The sequence below is a fragment of the Microcaecilia unicolor genome, chromosome 1 (assembly GCF_901765095.1).
Source record: "Microcaecilia unicolor chromosome 1, aMicUni1.1, whole genome shotgun sequence".
NCBI classification, from domain to species: domain Eukaryota; kingdom Metazoa; phylum Chordata; class Amphibia; order Gymnophiona; family Siphonopidae; genus Microcaecilia; species Microcaecilia unicolor.
This window is the reverse complement of record NC_044031.1, coordinates 709767611-709786719: the sequence shown is the minus strand read 5'-3', so window position 1 is coordinate 709786719 and position 19109 is coordinate 709767611. Positions and strand designations below refer to the sequence as shown.

General features: G+C 42.5%; 1 protein-coding gene across 5 annotated transcripts in view; it reads left to right on the top strand.

Annotated features, from left to right (window-relative positions):
* Positions 1–19109, top strand: part of UNC13C (unc-13 homolog C) — a 921443-nt gene that overhangs the window by 478435 nt on the left and 423899 nt on the right. For 4 of the 5 annotated variants that reach the window (XM_030189213.1, XM_030189208.1, XM_030189197.1 and 1 more), the window contains one exon: positions 13773–13851. In XM_030189213.1, the coding sequence (XP_030045073.1) occupies positions 13773–13851 (79 nt within the window). Of the gene's footprint in view, positions 1–13772; positions 13852–16209; positions 16216–19109 lie in introns of all 5 variants that reach the window. The other variant, XM_030189204.1, reaches the window with a different exon arrangement.

Here is a 19109-nt window from a genome sequence, read left to right as displayed (position 1 = left end):
CAGGAAAACAATCTCAATGCTGGCCATTAGCACACAGGGTACATAGGAGAGTTTTAAAAGACTGAAGGAACCAAAAGTGTTCGGGGGGGGGGGGGGGGGGGGGGGAAGTTCTGAATAAATGAAAGAAATGAAAATTTACGAGAGGAACACAATCTGAATGCCGGGCATTTGTACACATGGTAGATAGGACACTTTTTTTAACAAAATGAAGGACGTGAAAGTATTACATCTTGGGGGAGGGGTGAGGAGGAAAGCGGTGGGGTATCCGGATACTGGGCGTTAGGGCCACGGGGGTACATAGCCTTTTGAAAGCCTTAAGGAACCCAAAGTGTGGGAAGGAGGAGGAAAAGGAGGGGAGGGAACGGGGTGAAGGGCATTAGGAACAGGGGAGGGGGCCCTGTCACACACTCTCATTCTCACATACACACTGTCACACAGACAGTCTCACTCTGTCACACACCCGCACATTCACTCTGGCTCTCTCTCTCAAACATACACACTCCCAGGAAAAACTTGCTAGCACCTGTTTCATTCCTTCCAGAAACGGGCCTTTTTTACTAGTTTTTAAATATCGGCGCTACATGGGCTACCTTCCAATCTTCCGGTACCACGCTCGACTTTAAAGATAAATTACGTATTACTAACAATAGTTCCACCAGTTTATTTTTCAATTCTATCAGTATTCTGGAATGAATACCAGCCGGTCCAGGAGATTTGCTACTCTTCAATTTGTCAAATTGACCCATTACATCCCCTAGGTTTATAGAGATTTCATTCACTTTCTCCGACTCGTCAGCTACGAATACGATTTCTGGCACCGGTATCTCTCCCAAATCTTCCTCGGTGAAGACCGAAGCAAAGAATTAATTTAATCTCTCTACTATGACTTTGTCTTCCCTGATCGTTCCTTTTACCTCTCAGTCATCTAGTGGTCCAACCAATTCTTTTGCCAGCTTCTTGCTTTTAATATACCTAAAAAAAATTCTTACTATATGTTTTTGCCTCCAGTGCAATCTTTTTTTCAAAGTCCCTCTTTGCCTTCCTTATTAGCGCTTTGCAATTGACTTGACATTCCTTATGCTGTTTCTTATTATTTTCAGTTGGTTTCTTCTTTCATTTTCTGAAGGATTTTTATTTTTATTTTATTTTTATGAAGAGGTGATGCAAGTCCCCGGTCATTGTAGTACTTTATAAATCTGAATCAGTACATGACTTCACCAGTAGTATATTGAATATTGATTTTTGAATACACTACTGGTGAAGTCACGTACTGATTCAGATTTATAAAGTACTACAATGACCGGGGACTTGCATCACCTCTTCAATTAGGATATCTGCTTATACCGCTGAGAAGATCGCTGAACCACTCCACCCTTTTAAAGGCTACCTAAGCTAAGTAGCTGATATTTTTTCTACAATTTTTCTAAAAACATTTTTTTCTCTAGTGCTATGATTAGGTTGGAGGTAGGGTGTGCAATGATGGAAGCATGGTGTCTTTACACATCTCGAGTCTTTGGGTCATTGTAATACACCAAAAAAACTAAGCACAATATATTATTATACAATATATTATTATACACTGAATATATAATAATTCTTAAAACACAATTTTTCCTTGTTTTTTCTTGTTTTCTCTTGTTTTGTTATTAAGATGTCAATTAATTTTTTGATTTCTGTAATAGTTTACCAGCTAAAATTTAATGCCAAGAAATGCAGAGTGATGCACTTGGGGGAGAGATTAGTAAGCTCGTCTCAGGAGAGATACATTGGGGTGTTGGTGTCCGAGGATCCGAAGGTGAAGAAACAGTGTTACAAGGGAATGGCCATGGCCAGAAGGATGCTAGGCTGCATAGATATAGGTATGACCAGCAGAAGAAAGGAGGTGTTGATGCCCCTCTACAAGTCATTGGTGAGGCCCCACTTGGAGTATTGTGTTCAGTTTTGGAGGCCGTATCTTGCTAAAGATATAAAAAGACTAGAAGCGGTGCAAAGAAAAGCTACAAAAATGGTATGGGACTTGCATTGCAAACCATATGAGGAGAGACTTGCCGACCTGAACATGTATACTTTTGAGGAAAGGAGAAATAGGGGTGACATGATACAGACATTCAAATATTTGAAAAGTATTAATCCGCAAACAAACCTTTTCCAGAGACGGGAAGGCGGTAGAACTAGAGGACATGAATTGAGGTTGAATGGGGGCAGACTCAGGAGTAATGTCAGAAAGTATTTTTTCACGGAAAGGGTGGTGGATACGTGGAATGCCTTCCCACGGGAGGTGGTGGAGATAAAAACAGTAATGGAATTCAAAAATGCGTGGGAAAAACACATCCATTCCTTCTGTTTAGAAGGAATGGATCCACGGAATCTTAACAGAGATTGAGTGGCAACACCGGTAATTGGGAAGCAAAACCAGTACTGGGCATACTTCTACGGTTTATGCCCTGATCGTGACTGAATAGATATGGATGGGCTTGAGTGTAAATTTTAAGGGGATTCGACGTTAGCTTCAGAACTTTTAGCACAAGAACAGTGCTGGGAGACTTCTACGGTCTGTGCCTTTAGAATGGCAAGGAGAAATCAAACTTGGGTATACATATTAAGTATTGCATACCATGTAAAAGAGTTTATCTTGTTGGGCAGACTGGATGGACTGTACAGGTCTTTATCTGCCGTCATTTACTATGTTACCATGGCTCTGCATCACTGCCCATGCGAGTAGAGCACCAAGTGACAAGCACTTGACCCAATCTGAAGAACTGATAGGGCCAAACTGCCTGCCACTTGCAGACCCCACATGGAAGCAGCAGTCGCCTGATCAGCCAGAGGCTTGCCCACTACTGATAACAGCCCAGGCACCATACCTGATGCCTAAAACAAAACAAAAACAACCACAGGGGCAGCTTCCCAAGGCTGAAGAACAAAGATAAGCCCAGAATTCACCTCAGAGTGCACCCCAGCAACTTCCCTCTGCCCTCACCCTTTCACAACAAAAACCCCACCCCCCACCCCCAGCTCTGGGTCCTCTGCCAATGTTCTCCGCCCTCCTTGTTAAACGGAGGGCCCCCTTATAAACGAGCAGATCAATATTTAGCCACCACAGTCAGCAGTTTAGTTTTTTCTTTGTGTGTGTGTGTGTGTGTGTGTGTGTGTGTGTGTGTGTGTGTGTGTGTGTGTGTGTGTGTGTGTGTGTGTGTGTGTGTGTTTACTGGTAGCTGCAGCAGTAAAAAAAAAAAAAAAAAGTGGATATTCAGTTTCACTATCTGGCACTTAAGTAGAGGAGTGTGGTAGCCGTGCTAGTCCACTCTTAAGGTTATCAATAGAAATCAAACAAAATAAAACATGGAAAAGAAAATAAGATGATACCTTTTTTATTGGACATAACTTAATACATTTCTTGATTAGCTTTCGAAGGTTGCCCTTCTTCCTCAGATCGGAAATAAGCAAATGTGCTAGCTGACAGTGTATATAAGTGAAAACATTCAAGCATTACTATGACCGTAAAATAGATACCATTGAAGATTCTACATGGAATGTTGCTATTCCACTAGCAACATTCCATGTAGAAGCCTGCGCGGCCACATTGGTGATCCGCAAAGGCCGACTTCTACATGGAATGTTGCTAGTGGAATAGCAACATTCCATGTAGAATCTATAGAAATCAAACAAAATAAAACATGGAAAAGAAAATAAGATGATACCTTTTTTATTGGACATAACTTAATACATTTCTTGATTAGCTTTCGAAGGTTGCCCTTCTTCGTCAGATCGGAAATAAGCAAATGTGCTAGCTGACAGTGTATATAAGTGAAAACATTCAAGCATTACTATGACAGTCTGACAGGGTGGGAGGAGGGGGGTGGGTCGGAGGTATGCATGGGGACATCAAAGCATATCATTGATATTCTAACAGGATGGGTGTGAATAGGTGAGGGGTGGGGTGATCAACAGAGAAATACAGCTTTATGGTTTATAATGGGCTAGGAACCCCAGATCCTTGTTAAGTCCTTTCTGTTGGGTGTTAAAATATTCAATCATTCTGACTTCAAAGGTCTTACGTTCTTGTATGGTTTTAAAGTTACCTTTGAGGATTCTCACTGTGAAATCACTGAATTCCTGGATAATGTTGTCAGTCAGCACTGAAACTTTTCTGGATAGTGCTAATATTCAGTCTTCTAATGGATAGGGACTGCCCATGCTCTGCCTCAGCATTATTTGCATAGAATAATCTGTGAGGATATTTAGCGACATGATCCGGAGACAGGTAGCATCACTTATTCGGATAGCAGATCCTTCTTTCTGGATAAGTGCGACTGAATATTGAGAGAGAAAGTTATCAACGTAGGCTATAATTAAGACATGTTATTTTACTGTTACCCCCCAGTTATTAGTAACTTGGTCTCATTGCATAAAATGGGACCTGTACTATATTAACATGAGTTAGTGGTAAAATAACATATGTTAATGGTAGCCCACATTGATAACTATGCTCCTGACTCATTTATTTAATCTGCCCAAGAAAAAAAAAATCTGTGTCTTTTTTTTAATGCAGAACAAAATCTGGGCAGATTTTCTTTAAATAGATGGTTTTGGGGCCCTTTTACTGAAATGGTTAAGCAGTTAACGCACCTTTAGCATGCGGTAACAGACTATCGTCAAACGTGTGAAGGTGGCAGGATCAATTCCTTGTCATTGCTCCCTACAGGCTGCTAGCATCAAAATGGCTCCTCTGACCCCTAGCAGTAGCCTGCATTATACATTTATGTCCTGTCAGGACTGTAACTCCCGTAGTAAATTAAGCTGCAGTAAAAAGTGATGCTTTACCAAAATATTATATCTTCCCCTCTACTGTTTGATTAGGAAAAGCAGTTTATCCCCTGCTTAGATCCGTTACTGCCCATTGTTAAACTATTAGAAATAAAAATACAAGGACTAAGCATTCCTTTGCAACATATCCATTAGATATAGATTGCACATCTAGATGACAACAAACCAGCAAATAAATTAGGAAGAATATCTTGGCCAGTATTAGCACAACTTACCAAAAGTCTTAAAAGCATCATAATTCGTACTTGTTAGGAGAGTTCTTCCAAAACCTTTCCACATAAACCCTCTTAAGAGACTCACAAGAGTTTTTTTTCACAAACGTTTCTGAGACAAAAAGTCCTTAAATCTATCTCTTTGGGGGTGGGGGTGATATACCATGTGGCTGCCAGAAAATAGAATATTAATAAAATGACCAGTCCAGTTCATCACTACAATTCACTTAGAAGTTGAATACATTTTGCAAATTCTTTTTCTATTGTTGCCTCCACAGAGCTACTACTATTACTTATCATTTCTACAGCAGTACTAGTCGTACACAGCACTGTACAGAAAACACTAAAGAGACAGCCCCTGTTTGACAGAATTTATAATCTATTCAGTATAGACAAATAGGACACTTAGAGGCATATTTTCAAAGCACTTAGCCTTCCAAAGTTCCATAGGATTTATTTATTGTGGGAATGACTAAAACAAACATGGCTACAGATAGGTGAATAAGGGGTTAAGAAGTGGCCTCAAAGTAGGCTTTTAGCCCAAATTTGAACAGGGCCAGAGACGGAGCATGATGTACTGACCCAGGAAGTCTGTTCCAGGATGGTGCAGCAAGATAAAAGGAGCAGAGTTTGCAGTTGGCAGTGGAGGAGAAGGGTACAGATGAATGGCCTACGAGATGAACTAAGATCCTAGGGGAGGGTTGTAGGAAGAGAGAAGAGATACGGTTAGCTGCAGAATGAATGCACTTGTAAGTCAGTAATTTCCTAAAAGAAAAGTCCATAAGCCATTATTAAGATGGATTTGGGAAAATCCACTGCATATTCCAGTGATACTTTACAAAACTCTCTTTCAAACACAGAGCCTTTTCAAAATTATGGATTAGGATGTGCAGACGTTCACTTGTGCTTGCTGGCACACACATTAGAAGCAGTAATTTTACAAATGCACACATAGAAAAATATGTACAGAACACACTTGCTTATTTCACAACTTCCACAGATAAGTGGCAACATTTCCACGTGTAGCTGGCCCATTTTACAACCCTATGGGGCTCATTTTCAAAAGAGAAAAATGTCCAAAAAGTGGAATAAACCTGCTTTGGAGAATACACTTCAGGAAATAAGGCTAGTTTTAAGCCTTAAGGCTATTTTACAGGCTTAAATTGCGCAGTGCCCCTTCAAAATATCTGAGCAGTGTGGATCTCCACACGTGACGTGGCCTGATGAAATATCATTGACATCAATATTCAATCTATATATGTAAATGTTGTTATTTATATATGAAGCTGCTTCTAAAATATCCTCCACAGTTTGTTTGACTATCAGATTATTAAGCAGCTGAAATGCATGTGTTTCACACAGCTCAGAGTTATATAATAAGTTAAGCTTGATGGCCCCATCCCTACAATACACATACCCTTTTGTAAATACAATATGAATGGTGTAGCCTTGGGTGGACAGAGGCCCACCCACTTTGGGCTCAGGCCCACCCAAACTTAAGGAACCCTTTCTGTGGCTCGCAGGGATCCCCAAGCCCTGCCAGCTGAAGACCTCCCCTGACAGCAGGCACAGCATTTTCCAAGCTTGGCAGCCAGTGGCAGCCCCAGCCCTTTCTGCACATATGCCAGCAGCAGCAGCAGCTCACAGATACTGCTGCCAGCTACTGATCTTGGAAAATATTCTGGCTGCTGTCGGAGGATGTCTTCAGCTGGCTGGGCTTGGGGATCCCTACCAGCCACAGGAAGAGTTCTTTAATTTTGTTTGGGATTTGGCATTGAATATCCAGTTTTTTTTTTTTTTTTTTGTTACATTTTTACCCCGCGCTTTACCACTCATGGCAGGCTCAATGCGGCTTACATGGGGCAATGGAGGGTTAAGTGACTTGCCCAGAGTCACAAGGAGCTGCCTGTGCCAGGAATCGAACTCAGTTCCCCAGGACCAAAGTCCACCACCCTAACCACTAGGCCACTACTTCACGGCGTGGCATTGGCTAACACATATTGTTTGGTGGGGGGGGGGGGCATGGGAGAGGGGTATAGAGAGTAACGGAGGGCAGGGGTACTGAGAAAATTTTGTGCCCACCCACTTTGGGCTCAGGCCCACTCAAAATTAGTCATCTTGCTGCGCCACTGTACAGTGTACTCATATAATTTGCAGATGGCCTCTGAAATGCCTGTTTTCTATGCTGCTGAAGGTGTTCATGGACTTTCGGGAAGCTAAAAATATATGGGCCAATTTTTAAACAGGCTATAGAAATTTTCTTTGAAAATTTGACCAATGTAGGGACAGTGAGACCAACATGTGTGCTTTGAAGCAACTGCAAATGTACTGAAAGAAAGTCTGCATCCTCATGGACATCTCGTCTCCCAGAGTGTCCTCTGAAATCTTTACATGTGCTTACAAATATAGCAATCTGTTTCCAGAAGGCTTTATTTTTCTACTGCAAATGCATAATTTGAGAGAAAATGTTGAATTACAGGCTCAGAATATTCAGGAAACAGTTATAAGAACAGTGTGTGTGTAGCTTTGATTGTTTCTTGGCCTTTTTTTTTTTTAATGAAGAACCAAATGGAGACCAGCACATCATTAGGTTTCACACTGAAATTGATGATTTTCACCTCGCATTCAATTTAATCCTAAAGCAAATATTTTCACAGATGTCTTTTATCACTGCCCAAACCTGTGATTATTGGGTGAGAAAATATCTTTAGTCATGATGACTCAAAAGTGTCTTTTTGAAACATCTCCTGGGCTTATGTATGGTCCCTTACTGAAAGGATCAACTGACAATTTGGCTAGATCTTTCTGGGGTAACTACTATTATCTTTTATTGAGCTTACTAGTTGCAATGGATAGGAAAACTAGATAGGCAATATGGAGAGGCATAATCGAAAGAGATGCCCAAGTTTTGCTGAGGACGTCCTCGCAAAACGTCCCGATGGAGGGGCGGGGAAACCTGTATTATCAAAACAAGATGGGCGTCCATCTTTCCTTTCGATAATACGGTCGGGGATGCCCAAATCTTGAAATTTAGGCCATCCTTAGAGATGGTCGTTTCTGATTTTCGGCGATAATGGAAACCAGGGACGCCCGTCTCAGAAACAACCAAATGCAATCCCTTTGGTCGTGGAAGGAGCCAGGACACCAACCGGGCACCCTAGGGTGCACTGCAGTGGACTTCATAAATTACTCCCAGGTACATAGTTCCCTTACCTTGTGTGCTGAGCCCCCCCAAAACCCACTACCCACACTGTACACCACTACCATAGCCCTTATGGATGAAGGGGGGCACTTAGATGTGGGTACAGTGGGTTTCTGGTGGGCTTTGGAGGGCTCACATTTACCACCACAAGTGTAACAGGTAGGGGGGGATGGGCCTGGGTCTGCCTGCCTGAAGTGCACTGCACCCATTAAAACTGCTCCAGGTACCTGCATACTGCTGTGATGGACCTGAGTATGACATCTGAGGCTGGCATAGAGGCTGGCACAAAATATTTTTAAAGATGTTTTTTGAGGGTGGGAGGGGGTTAGTGACCACTGGGGAAGTAAGGGGAGGTCATCCCTGATTCTCTCCAGTGGACATCTGGTCAGTTTGGGCACCTTTTTGTGCCTTGGTCATAAGAAAAACAGGACCAGGTAAAGTCGTCCAAGTGCTTGTCAGGGATGCCCTTTTTTTCCATTATGGGTCGAGGACATCCATGTGTTAGGCGCCCAAGCCCCGCCTTTGCTACACCTCCGACATGCCCCCGTGAACTTTGGTCATCCCCGCGACGGAGAGCAGTTGGGGACACCCAAAATTGGCTTTAGATTATGCCAATTTGGGCGACCCTGTGAGAAGGACGCCCATCTTCCAATTTGTGTCGAAAGATGGGCGTCCTTCTCTTTCGAAAATGGGCCCGATGGTCTTCATCTGCCATCATTTTTTCTGTTTTCTTTTACTGGACTGAACATAAGCAGGATCCCAGCTTATGTTCAGTCCTTCTGCAGTTTAGTCTGTCAAAAGTTTAATAAGTCCAAACTCAAAAAGAAGCCCAGCGCCTCTTGGCTTAAATTCAACTTTGAGCAGAGCAATTCATATATCCAATCCAAAATCAATTTGATTTATTTCCAATAATTAGTCCCTTGGACCTCAGCAGCACAAACTGTGCGGTGGCGATTCATATATTAAGAGAAGGAAAACTCATAGCTCTTAACTCTCTTAATACGCCATTGCCTGTTCACTGGTCCAATAATATAATCATATATACTTGCGTAAAATTTATTACAGCTTCTATATAATTATCTTAGAATTCAAACAAAAAAGAACTTAGCTTTTGTTTAGAATATCATTATGTAGAACAGGACCAGAGTTAAGATTGGATGCCATTTATTGAATCCAGCCTAATATGCAGTGGCAATTAACCAGATAGTGTCACAGTATATTTTTTTCTGACTACCACAGCGCTATCTGGTTAGTGTCAGGTGGTCCAGGGACGGAGTTCGAGCAGACCTGGAAACTGTTCTAGCTTTGCCACCACATAAACAACAGTCCTAATTATGCCCAGTTAGTTCTCTGGGTACTGGCACTGAATATCAATGATGCCCGGATAACTTCTGGTAGCTGCTGATGAGCTGGATATTCAGTACTGGCTCATAGATATGGCCTGGCACTGAAAATCAGAGTGTAAATCAGCTCATGGCAGCCATTATTTAAAAAAACACAGGCTGCTGCAAGTTGAATATTGCCTACACATTTTTCTTATTTATTTATATTAGCTACCCTGAACTGGTGGGACTCAATGCTGCTTAAAAAAGATTCTATTGCTCAGACATATCCCTGCTGAGTTCACAGTTCTAAGGTCAAATTCTTTTAGTAACTGGATCAGTGAAAACTGCTGCTCTCACAGAGTGAGATTGACAATTCATGTCAAATGATCAATTACATTTTGAACTGCAGTCTTCTTAATCCATTAATATGGAATATTGACTAAAAGATGTTAGTTGAATGCATTTTCATTTTCCTCAGGCCTTTGCAGTCCAAGGGTGCAAGGCGTATTTTGTGGGCTAGTCAAATACAAGTCAACATAAGATATTTAGAAATTTTAGCTTTGTTGCTTTTATTCAAAGGAGTCAGTTTTAGAGACCTGACTAGAACTTAATAGTAGTAGGAGCCCCATTATCACAAGACATCTAAAGTTAGGTGTCTAAAAATGTGCAGTACCGAGGTACAATTAGGTTTGGGGAAAACTGGTGCTTAGGTGAAGGTGTGCCATGCACTTAGTGCAAATAGTGGTCTATAACTAACTCCATTGAAGGAGAAATGATAGAGCTGAAACACAAGAAGATAGTTTCATAGTTCATAACTGGTTTTAGTCTTAAGAGCAGGGTTGCCAGTCAGTCCCAAGTTATCAATTATGGGACAGCACTCTTGAGATTTGCTACATCTTCTTGTGTTTGAACTCTATTGTTTCTTCTTCGCTGGAGTTATTTGTTTGCCACTCTTTGGAGCAAGAATACGGACACCTTCTACTGAGGGAAGTCTTTGAAGTGTTTTTCCTTTTGAATATATCAGTTGGACGCACTGTTAGTTGACCTTTCAGCAGCTTCCCTGTTTGCACACAGAAGTTGGATCTGTTATCATTCTTGCTATTTGATGCAGTTAGAACGTTTCTCTGGTTTGAAGAATGCTGGGATTTGTTATCTTAAATGTTATTTGAGTTGAAATATATTTCTCTATAGGAACAGAATATGTAAGAATAGAGGGAATTACTCAGAGCATGTGGTCGCAACATGTGCTGTATTTCTGGTTTTTAAGAACATGTTCTCCGACCATGTGGTCTCACATAAAGGCTATGCATATTTAACTTTTAATGAATGTGGGAAAATTATATTTTTTGATTCTATATTCTATTCTCCACCAATTACCTATAAGGTAATAAGATTTACATTTGTAAGAATAAAGGGGAATTAAATATTATATTTGTTGAATTACCGTAACCTGCACTGCAAGGTTTAAGAACATGTGTTCAGACCATATATTTAACTTTAAAAAAGGTGTATTTACAATACAGGTAATGCAATAATGTTACAAGTGAGAGGCAGCTTTAAGGAATCTTGCTTACAGGAGAAATTTGCGACAAGATAACAGGTCTGAATCATAAATTAATTTACAAAGTCTTTGTTTCAGAGATGCTGAAGCTGAGAGAGAGTCTGTAGGAAGGAATCCTCTCTGCTGAAGAAGTCTTTTCTTGCAAAGCTGTGGTTGTTGCCTGGGGAATTCTTCTCAGGGTGTGTGTGTGTGTGTGTGAAGTTCAGCAGAGAGAAGCAGGTCCCAAGAGCAGCAGATCCCAAGAGCTGGGATTTTTCCAGTCTTTTATATTCTCTTGCTGGACCAGTCAGGTGGGATGTCTGAGAACTGGCTTCATCTGGTTTTTAGATGGGGCATGGTAACTGGTCCCATGTTTAATGACATCATAAGACTTCCTGTCTGGACATCAGTGGCAGATACATATCCCTAAGGCATCTGACAGGATTACAAGAGTCTGTCTGAGGGGCTTCTTTTGTCAGATAGATGGGCTTTCAGTCTGAGTTTGTTTGAGGATAGGTGGTGTTTCACAAACCCCAGTCTCTGTGGCTACATAGAGTTTTTATTATGCTGATGGACAGGTATCCACACCCAGCCAAGCTTTTGTTCAGTTTTCCAGGTGGGAGAAAGAGGAACTTGAAATCAGGGGTGCTTTTTATATTTGTATCTGGCCCAACAATAACTCTGGTATCATGCTACAGGATTCATTTGTCTTGTGTGAACTTTTGGAAATGGAGGACCCAATATTCAGCCAGTGGCAATCAGCGTTTTGCTGACCGGCACCATCCTTGAAAATGTAATACCAGGCCATGTCCGGTCTCTAGCATTGAATTACTAGGTTTACAGAGCCAGTGAAGATATACCAGTTAAGTCCAATATTCAGCACTTAACCAGCTGTGTAAACCACACAAATATAGGACTGATTGTTATGCAGTCTTATTTATCCAACCAAGCTGCTGACTTCACCCTTTGACACCCCCAAAATAGCTGGTTTCGAGTTGGGACATTTTCAGTGGCACTATCCAGTTAAGTGTTGCTAAATATGACCGGTTAGCCCTGATTTTCCTGGCCAGGAGCCGTTTCTGGCTGGTTAAATCGCTTTGAATATCGACCCTATATTTTTTCTAATTTTTTACATGTTAAAAAGACTTTGGTGATTTGAAATGTGAGACATGTGGACAAGGCCACCAAGGGGGGAGGGGACAGGGGGGCAAAATTCCCCAGGCCTGGGCCTCCAAGGGGGGCCCGGCGCCGTGGTCTCTCTGTCACCTGCTCCTGATGAGACCTGGGTGATCGCGTCCCAACAGGAGCAGGAGAGAGAAAACTCCATTGTTGGGCCCATCTTGGAGGCTGGAATTCGGGCCAGAGTCTCTGGTTTGGCTGGTGGAGGCCAGGCCACACCAACAGAAGAGGTCTTTCTCCAGCCCTGATCTTCTTCATTCTGCCGCCTTGCCAGCCAAGCGGCAGCTTTTCCCCTCAGGCCGCGCATGCTCAGTTTTGAAACCGAGTATGCGCAACGTGAGAGAAAAAGCAGTCACAGGGGCAGGCCATCTGGAAGAGTAAAGAAGAGCAGCGCTGGAGGACTTTGAGATCCCCGCCAGCCAAGGTAGTTGCAGACTGCAGTTGCAGCGGGCAGAGGCAGCAGCGATCCTGGGGGGGGGGGGGGTGGAAGCGGCGGCAGTGATCCTTGGGGGGGGGGGGGGGGCGCAGCAGCCCTGCCCCAGGCCCGGCTCAGTCTCTTTGTGGCCCTGCATGGGGATTTTGCCTTGGGATGCCTTGGTCTCTTGAGTTGTAAGTGAGGATTTATGTATTTATTTACAAGTGTTAAAGTAATTCTGAATAAAATTGTGATTTTTTTAGAAATATCCATTGTTAATAGAGATATCAGAAGCAGAATTTGAATGAAGTGATAAGGACCTATGAGGAATATGCCATTAAAAAGACTGGCTGAAATCACCATCTGATGATCCACCTTTCACTTAAATGAGTTATGGGATTGCTGTATTTTAATGATTTAAGGCTCCTTTTACAAAGCAGCGCTACCGATTGCGCTGAATGCAAAGAAGCCCATGGGAATTGAATGAGCTTTTTCACATTCAGCGTGCCTCTAATAGGTCATGCCACTTGTAAAAGGAGCCTTCAATATTTTAGAAAATACGCATGTAAATCAAGTCTGTCCAAGTTCTGCCCAGACTCAACCCCTTGGATACTCATACTGTATTATATACCAGCTTGCACCATGTATACTTTTAGGTGTGATCTCATTAACACATAAATTAGCATATTATGCACGAACTAGTTTATAAAATTACCCACTGAAATAAATGTAGGTAATAAATAAATAATGAAATATAGCACTTCTAGCAAAATGTTAGTGGAACTGCCTTGGCAAGGATTAAGATCTGCCTTTTGTTTGTACTTATTTATTTGCTAGTAATTCTAAATAGTCACTGTTGTCAATACTGAAGTCAACATTTAAAATAAGGGAACAATATTCCTGGGTAGTTATAAATGAAGACTCTTGGCATCAGGATCCCAGCCCTGGTGCCAATAAACTAGTGGTCCAAAGGAGCAGGAGGAAACTGGCCAGTCAAAAACAACAATTTTTTTAAACATATTTAAAGGATCAGTTGCTTAAATGCATTTTTGTTTTGTTTTGTTTTTTTCAGACCTGGAAGTGAACTATATGGAATTGACAGCATGCCGGATTTGCGTAGAAAGAAAACATTACCTATTGTCAGAGACGTGGTGAGTTAACACATCCATAACAAACTGATTTATTTGGGAAAACAGTTGTCACTTTGTTGTATTATTTAATGGCAGTGATAAACGATTCCACTATGGAAGCAGTAGCTGTATAGAAAAAATGCCCAGATTCTATGTAGCGAGACTTAAGTTGCACATGCAGATCCCGTCGTATTCTGAATTTGTGTGTGCAACTTAAATAGTTAACAAGCCAATTAGCACCGATAAGTGCCACTGAACAAGCAATTATTGACACCAGTGGCGTAGCCAGAAGTCAATTATTGGGTGGGCCAACAGGTTGGATGGGTGGGCACTAGACAGTGGTGTGCTGGTAAATGTTTAACAACAGGCTCTCTCCCCGGTCCACCTCTGCGCCCCCCTCCCCCGTCCACCTGTGCACCTCCCCTCAAAATTGCAGAGCTGGCTATAGCCGGGGAGAGAGCCTGGGGGGGTGGGGGAGGCAATGCATTACTCTCTCCAGGAAAAAAAACATTAAATGATCCCAGGTTCCAATCTAATTCATGTTTAATGTGGGATAAAATGCCATAAATAAGTAAATAAATAAATATAAACTTTTAATGTTGAGCACCTGATTCTCAAAGTGGACATGTTCCAATCATTATAATGAAAATAAAATGATTTTTTTCTACCTTTGCTGTCTGGTGACTTTGTTTTTCTGATCATACTGGCCCAGTATCTGATTCTGCTGCTATCTGTCCTCTTTACTCCATTTCCAGGGCTTCCTTTCCATTTATTTCTTTATTTTCCGCCTTTCCTCTTCATTTCTTGCTCTGGGTCCTCCGCAGACTTGACTGTCAAGTGGATCCAGCTTCTGCCTATTTTCTTCATCCATGTGCAATTTTCTCCTCTCTTCCTTTTCCCTCATCTCATCTCCTTCCTCACTCTTCCCTGCCCTCCATCCATGTCCATCATTTCTTCTCTCTCCCTTCCCTCTCCTCCATCCATATCCAGCAGCCTCCTCTCTCCTGCCCTTCCCTCCATCCATCCATGTCCAGCAACCCTCCTCTGCCCCCTGCCCTCCCCTCCATCCACCCATGTCCAGCAACCTTCCTCTCTCCTCTTCCCTCCCCTCCATCCACCCATGTCCAGCAACTCTCCTCTCCCCTCCATCCATCCATACCCAGCAATTCTCTTCTCTCCCCTGCCCCTATCCATCCATCCCCAGCAATTCTGTTCTTGCCCCTGTCCCCTCCATCCATCCATTCCCAGCAATTCTCCTCTCTCCCCTGCCCCCCACCTCCATCCATCCATCAATCCCCAGAAATTCTCCTCTCTCCCTGCCCCCCACCTCCATCCATCCATCCATCCCCAGAAATTCTCCTCTCTCCCCTGCCCCCACCTCCATCCATCCCCAGCAATTCTCCTCTCTCCCCTACCCCCCCCCCCCCACCTCCATCCATCCATCCATCATCCCCAGCAATTCTCCTCTGCAGAGGAGACGCTTCCGGGTTAGAAGCAGGAGGTAGTGTGTTTGAATCGTTACCACTGCTGTTGAGTGAGACAGAGGGAGGAGGTAGATCGTGGCGGCAGAGGCAGCGTCTGGGAAGCGCTGCCGTCAGAGAGAAGGAAGCAGATGCAGGATCAGCGCTGCCTGCTCCTTCCGCTCCGCTGCTGGGTGGGCCTGAACCCAAATTGGGTGGGCCTAGGCCCATCCAGGTCCACCCGTGGCTACGCCCCTGATTGACACTAATTGGCATTAATTACAATTTACACGCATAACTGTCTAAGCATATTCTGTAGAGTGATACACGAAAATTGTAAGTCACATAGTTGAAAATGGGGTGTGGCCATGGGCGTGGAATAGGTGGGTCGTGGATTTTCTAAAATCTATGTGCATTGTTACAGAATACATCCGGTCCACACCTAATTTAACCATCGACATTTACACCAGGTTTTATTTGGTGTGACTACCTGTGACTAAATTTTGTTGCACGGACAGGTGCTCCGCGTATTCTATAATCCAAGCGTAAATTTAGGTGTATTTTTTAAAGTACACCTAAATTTAAGCATACTTTATTGAGTACACTTAGGCGTATTTTTTTCTGCACAAAGGTAGGCGGCGGCGGGAGGGTGTTGTCGGCAGGGGGGTTCAGGGGCAAATCTACGGGGGCCCAGGCCCCCGTGGCCCCATACTGGCTACACCCCTGATTCTGAGATCCACTCAATTAAATTAGTTAATAAACTGTTAACAATCAATAATTGGCTGCTAACAATCAATGATTGATGTTAATTGGCACTACTTTGGATTTGCGTGTGGATCTGTCTATGCGCAATTCTATAAGAATCCATGCCCAAATTCTTTCGCATGAAACCTATAAGGGGGGCATGGCCATGGGAAAGGCATTAGTGGATCAGAGGTGTTCCAAATAATTAAGCACGGTGTTATAGAATTTGAGGTATGCACGCCCAAGCAGTGCACCAGGATTTATACCAAAGTAGGGTACAAGAATCCCCTCTAGGTGCTATTCATACAGAGTGCTCATCCTGGAGCACCCTTTATAGAATAGCACTGAAAGCTGATTTTTCCTGGCACCTATTTTTTTTTTGGTTTTACTCAATACTCAACTTGGCAATCCTCAGCAAATTTCACTGTAAGTTACAGTCTCAAGCTAAAGCTCAATTGATTTTAATTATTCCTTTCTATATTTTGCTTTAATCACCATGAAAATGAAAATAAAGGTCAATATATACATAAAAACAAGGAAAAAGACCTCAAATGTTGTAATCATGGCAGCAAGCAAAAAGTCTTAGTGCCCACGTCACAAGAGCATAGCCAGACAGCCAATTTGGGCGGGCCTAAGCCTAAAATGGATGGGAATGGAATTCAGCCCCTCCTGGCCCTTCTAGTCTGCTCTCTGCTCTCCCCCTACCCTCAAACTCAAAATATTAAACACCTGAGCTGGTGAGGATCCCCAAACTGCACCAGCTGAAGATTTCCTCCTCCTTGGACAGCCAATGCTCTACCAAACAGCAGCCAACAGCACTTGACTTGAGCTGACGGTGCTGCCAGTAGTCCGTACATACTCAGTGCTTTTGCCTGGTGAAAACTGAGCATGTGCAGAGGGGCCAGTGTGTGATGCCTTCTTCCATTTGGAAGAGCATTGGCTGCCTGATGACGAGGGAATCTTTAGCTGGTGGGGTTTCTCAACAGTCATAGCAAGAGAGCCACAATTTTGGATGGGCCTGAGTACAAATTGGGTGGGCCATAACCCACCCAGGCCCACCTGTAGCTACACCACTGTCACTTCAATTGAACTCCATTTTTCTCATTGATCTATAAAACCTCCTTGTTTATTAAATATCTTTTCTTTTCATGTTTGTTAAATATTTTTCCTGTTGCAATCTTGTCTTGCACTTTTTTTAAACAATCTTTTATAAAGTCGCCATAATTCCAGAATGACTATTCAAAACTATATGTGAAGGAAAATTCAACAGAGCACTTAGCTTTTGAATATAATTCCCAATGGGGGCTCTCAGTTTCACTTTCTTTCAAAGCTTCCTCAGGGGACTAAGTACCGAATATCCCATATACCTAAAAATACACCAGAGAGGGAGTCCATAGTACACTCAAACCAGAGCGAAAAGACAAAAAACACAAGAAACCTTCATGAGTGGGGGCGTCAACTCAATAGTTTATTGAACAGACCTGACATGGTCCGTGTTTCAATGAAACCACTTGCATCAGGGGTCTATAAATATGTATGATGTACAAAGATCTCGAAATGTTATAAAAAAGGAGAGTCCTCTATGTTAGAGGAAGTACTCTAGGATCAGTTAAAAGATGTCAAAACAGCGCAGGAACACCAAAAGAGCTTTGGGAACACAAACCTGCACAATTAGAGCTGCTGGGGAACCGGCAGGGCAGTGCTTTCAAAGGGCTCCTCCTTACATCATCCATATTTATAGACCCCTGAGGCAGGCGGTTTCGCTCCTTGTGCTTTTTATCTTTTCGCTACCATATGCTAAAGGGCATTTTAACACAGCAACTGCAGGCTACATGCTGGGAATGCCTCCTTCTAGATGCCTTATTAGTTTCACATTGCCACACATTAATTCCCTGCATTAAATTGTGTTAAGTGCAAAATCTATGCATGGGGTCCCTAAGGGTCATAGATATTAAACATTTTCCCCAGAGAAACAAAACAGGAGAAAACATTAAGTACAAACGATCACAAATGTATATTGATATGGCATCCCATTTTACACAGAACATAGAGATCAGAATTGAGACATCCGGGTCAGAACGTGCTCAATTCCAATGTATTTTAGAAAAGGATCTGCTGATGTAGAGCCTTTTTAAAAATACCCACAGGAGTACATGTGTATTTGCCGGCATGTGCAGCAGAAAGTAAAAATATCAACAATTTATATGTGTGTGTTAGCCATTTTGCAAGCTTATATGTGTGAATGCTCCTGATTAAGCATAGAGGTCTCATTCTTTATTTAGTTTTAAGTTGGAGGGGGGAAATAAACAATGGGATTAAGGAAGAACACTTTTGAAGAAACCTGTATGTGCCAGTGAACAACTGTAAATCTCCACATGGAAATATTAGGTCATACATATGCATTCCTTTTCTGAAACGGGAACTACAAGTGCAGAATTTTGACCGTGTCCTCCAAACTCCCCTCTTGCAGTTTATACTTATCATGGAGATCCATGTGTAAATTCAGCCCTTTATAAAATCACCATTTACTCATGGATGTCATTTACACATGTAAAGGCCAGAATTACCAAGTGTAAATTGTGAATAAGTCTCCTAAAATAAGGGCCTATTTTTATGACTTTACAGATTTGTTTTTTGTTTGTGTGTGTGATAACAAATAATAAATAAAAGTTTGTAACCCTGGTCGCGTTGAAGCAGCCCTGAATACCGGCTGAGCTCTTTGGGTTAGACTTCTTGACCAGGGCATACAAAAATAATGCCTCTGATGAGCTGGACACAGGCCAGGGCTGGGCTAAATCTCAGTAAGCTGGGGGGTTTAAGCCGCCACCTTTATCACTTGAACACAGTCGCAGAAACAATTCACTCTCACTCCAGGAGTTGCTTTTGTAAACTCTTGAACTTTTACTAACATAACTTTAAACAGGAACGTTCAACAACAGGTCAGCTTAACAGTTGTTAATCTTCATTCCCTCAAGGGGAAATACTGGGCAGGGGGCCACTAATCAGATGAAAATCCCTCAAATTCAGTCTTTTTCAGTGTCCACTTGGCTGTTAACCATCCAAGCGCATCCCACC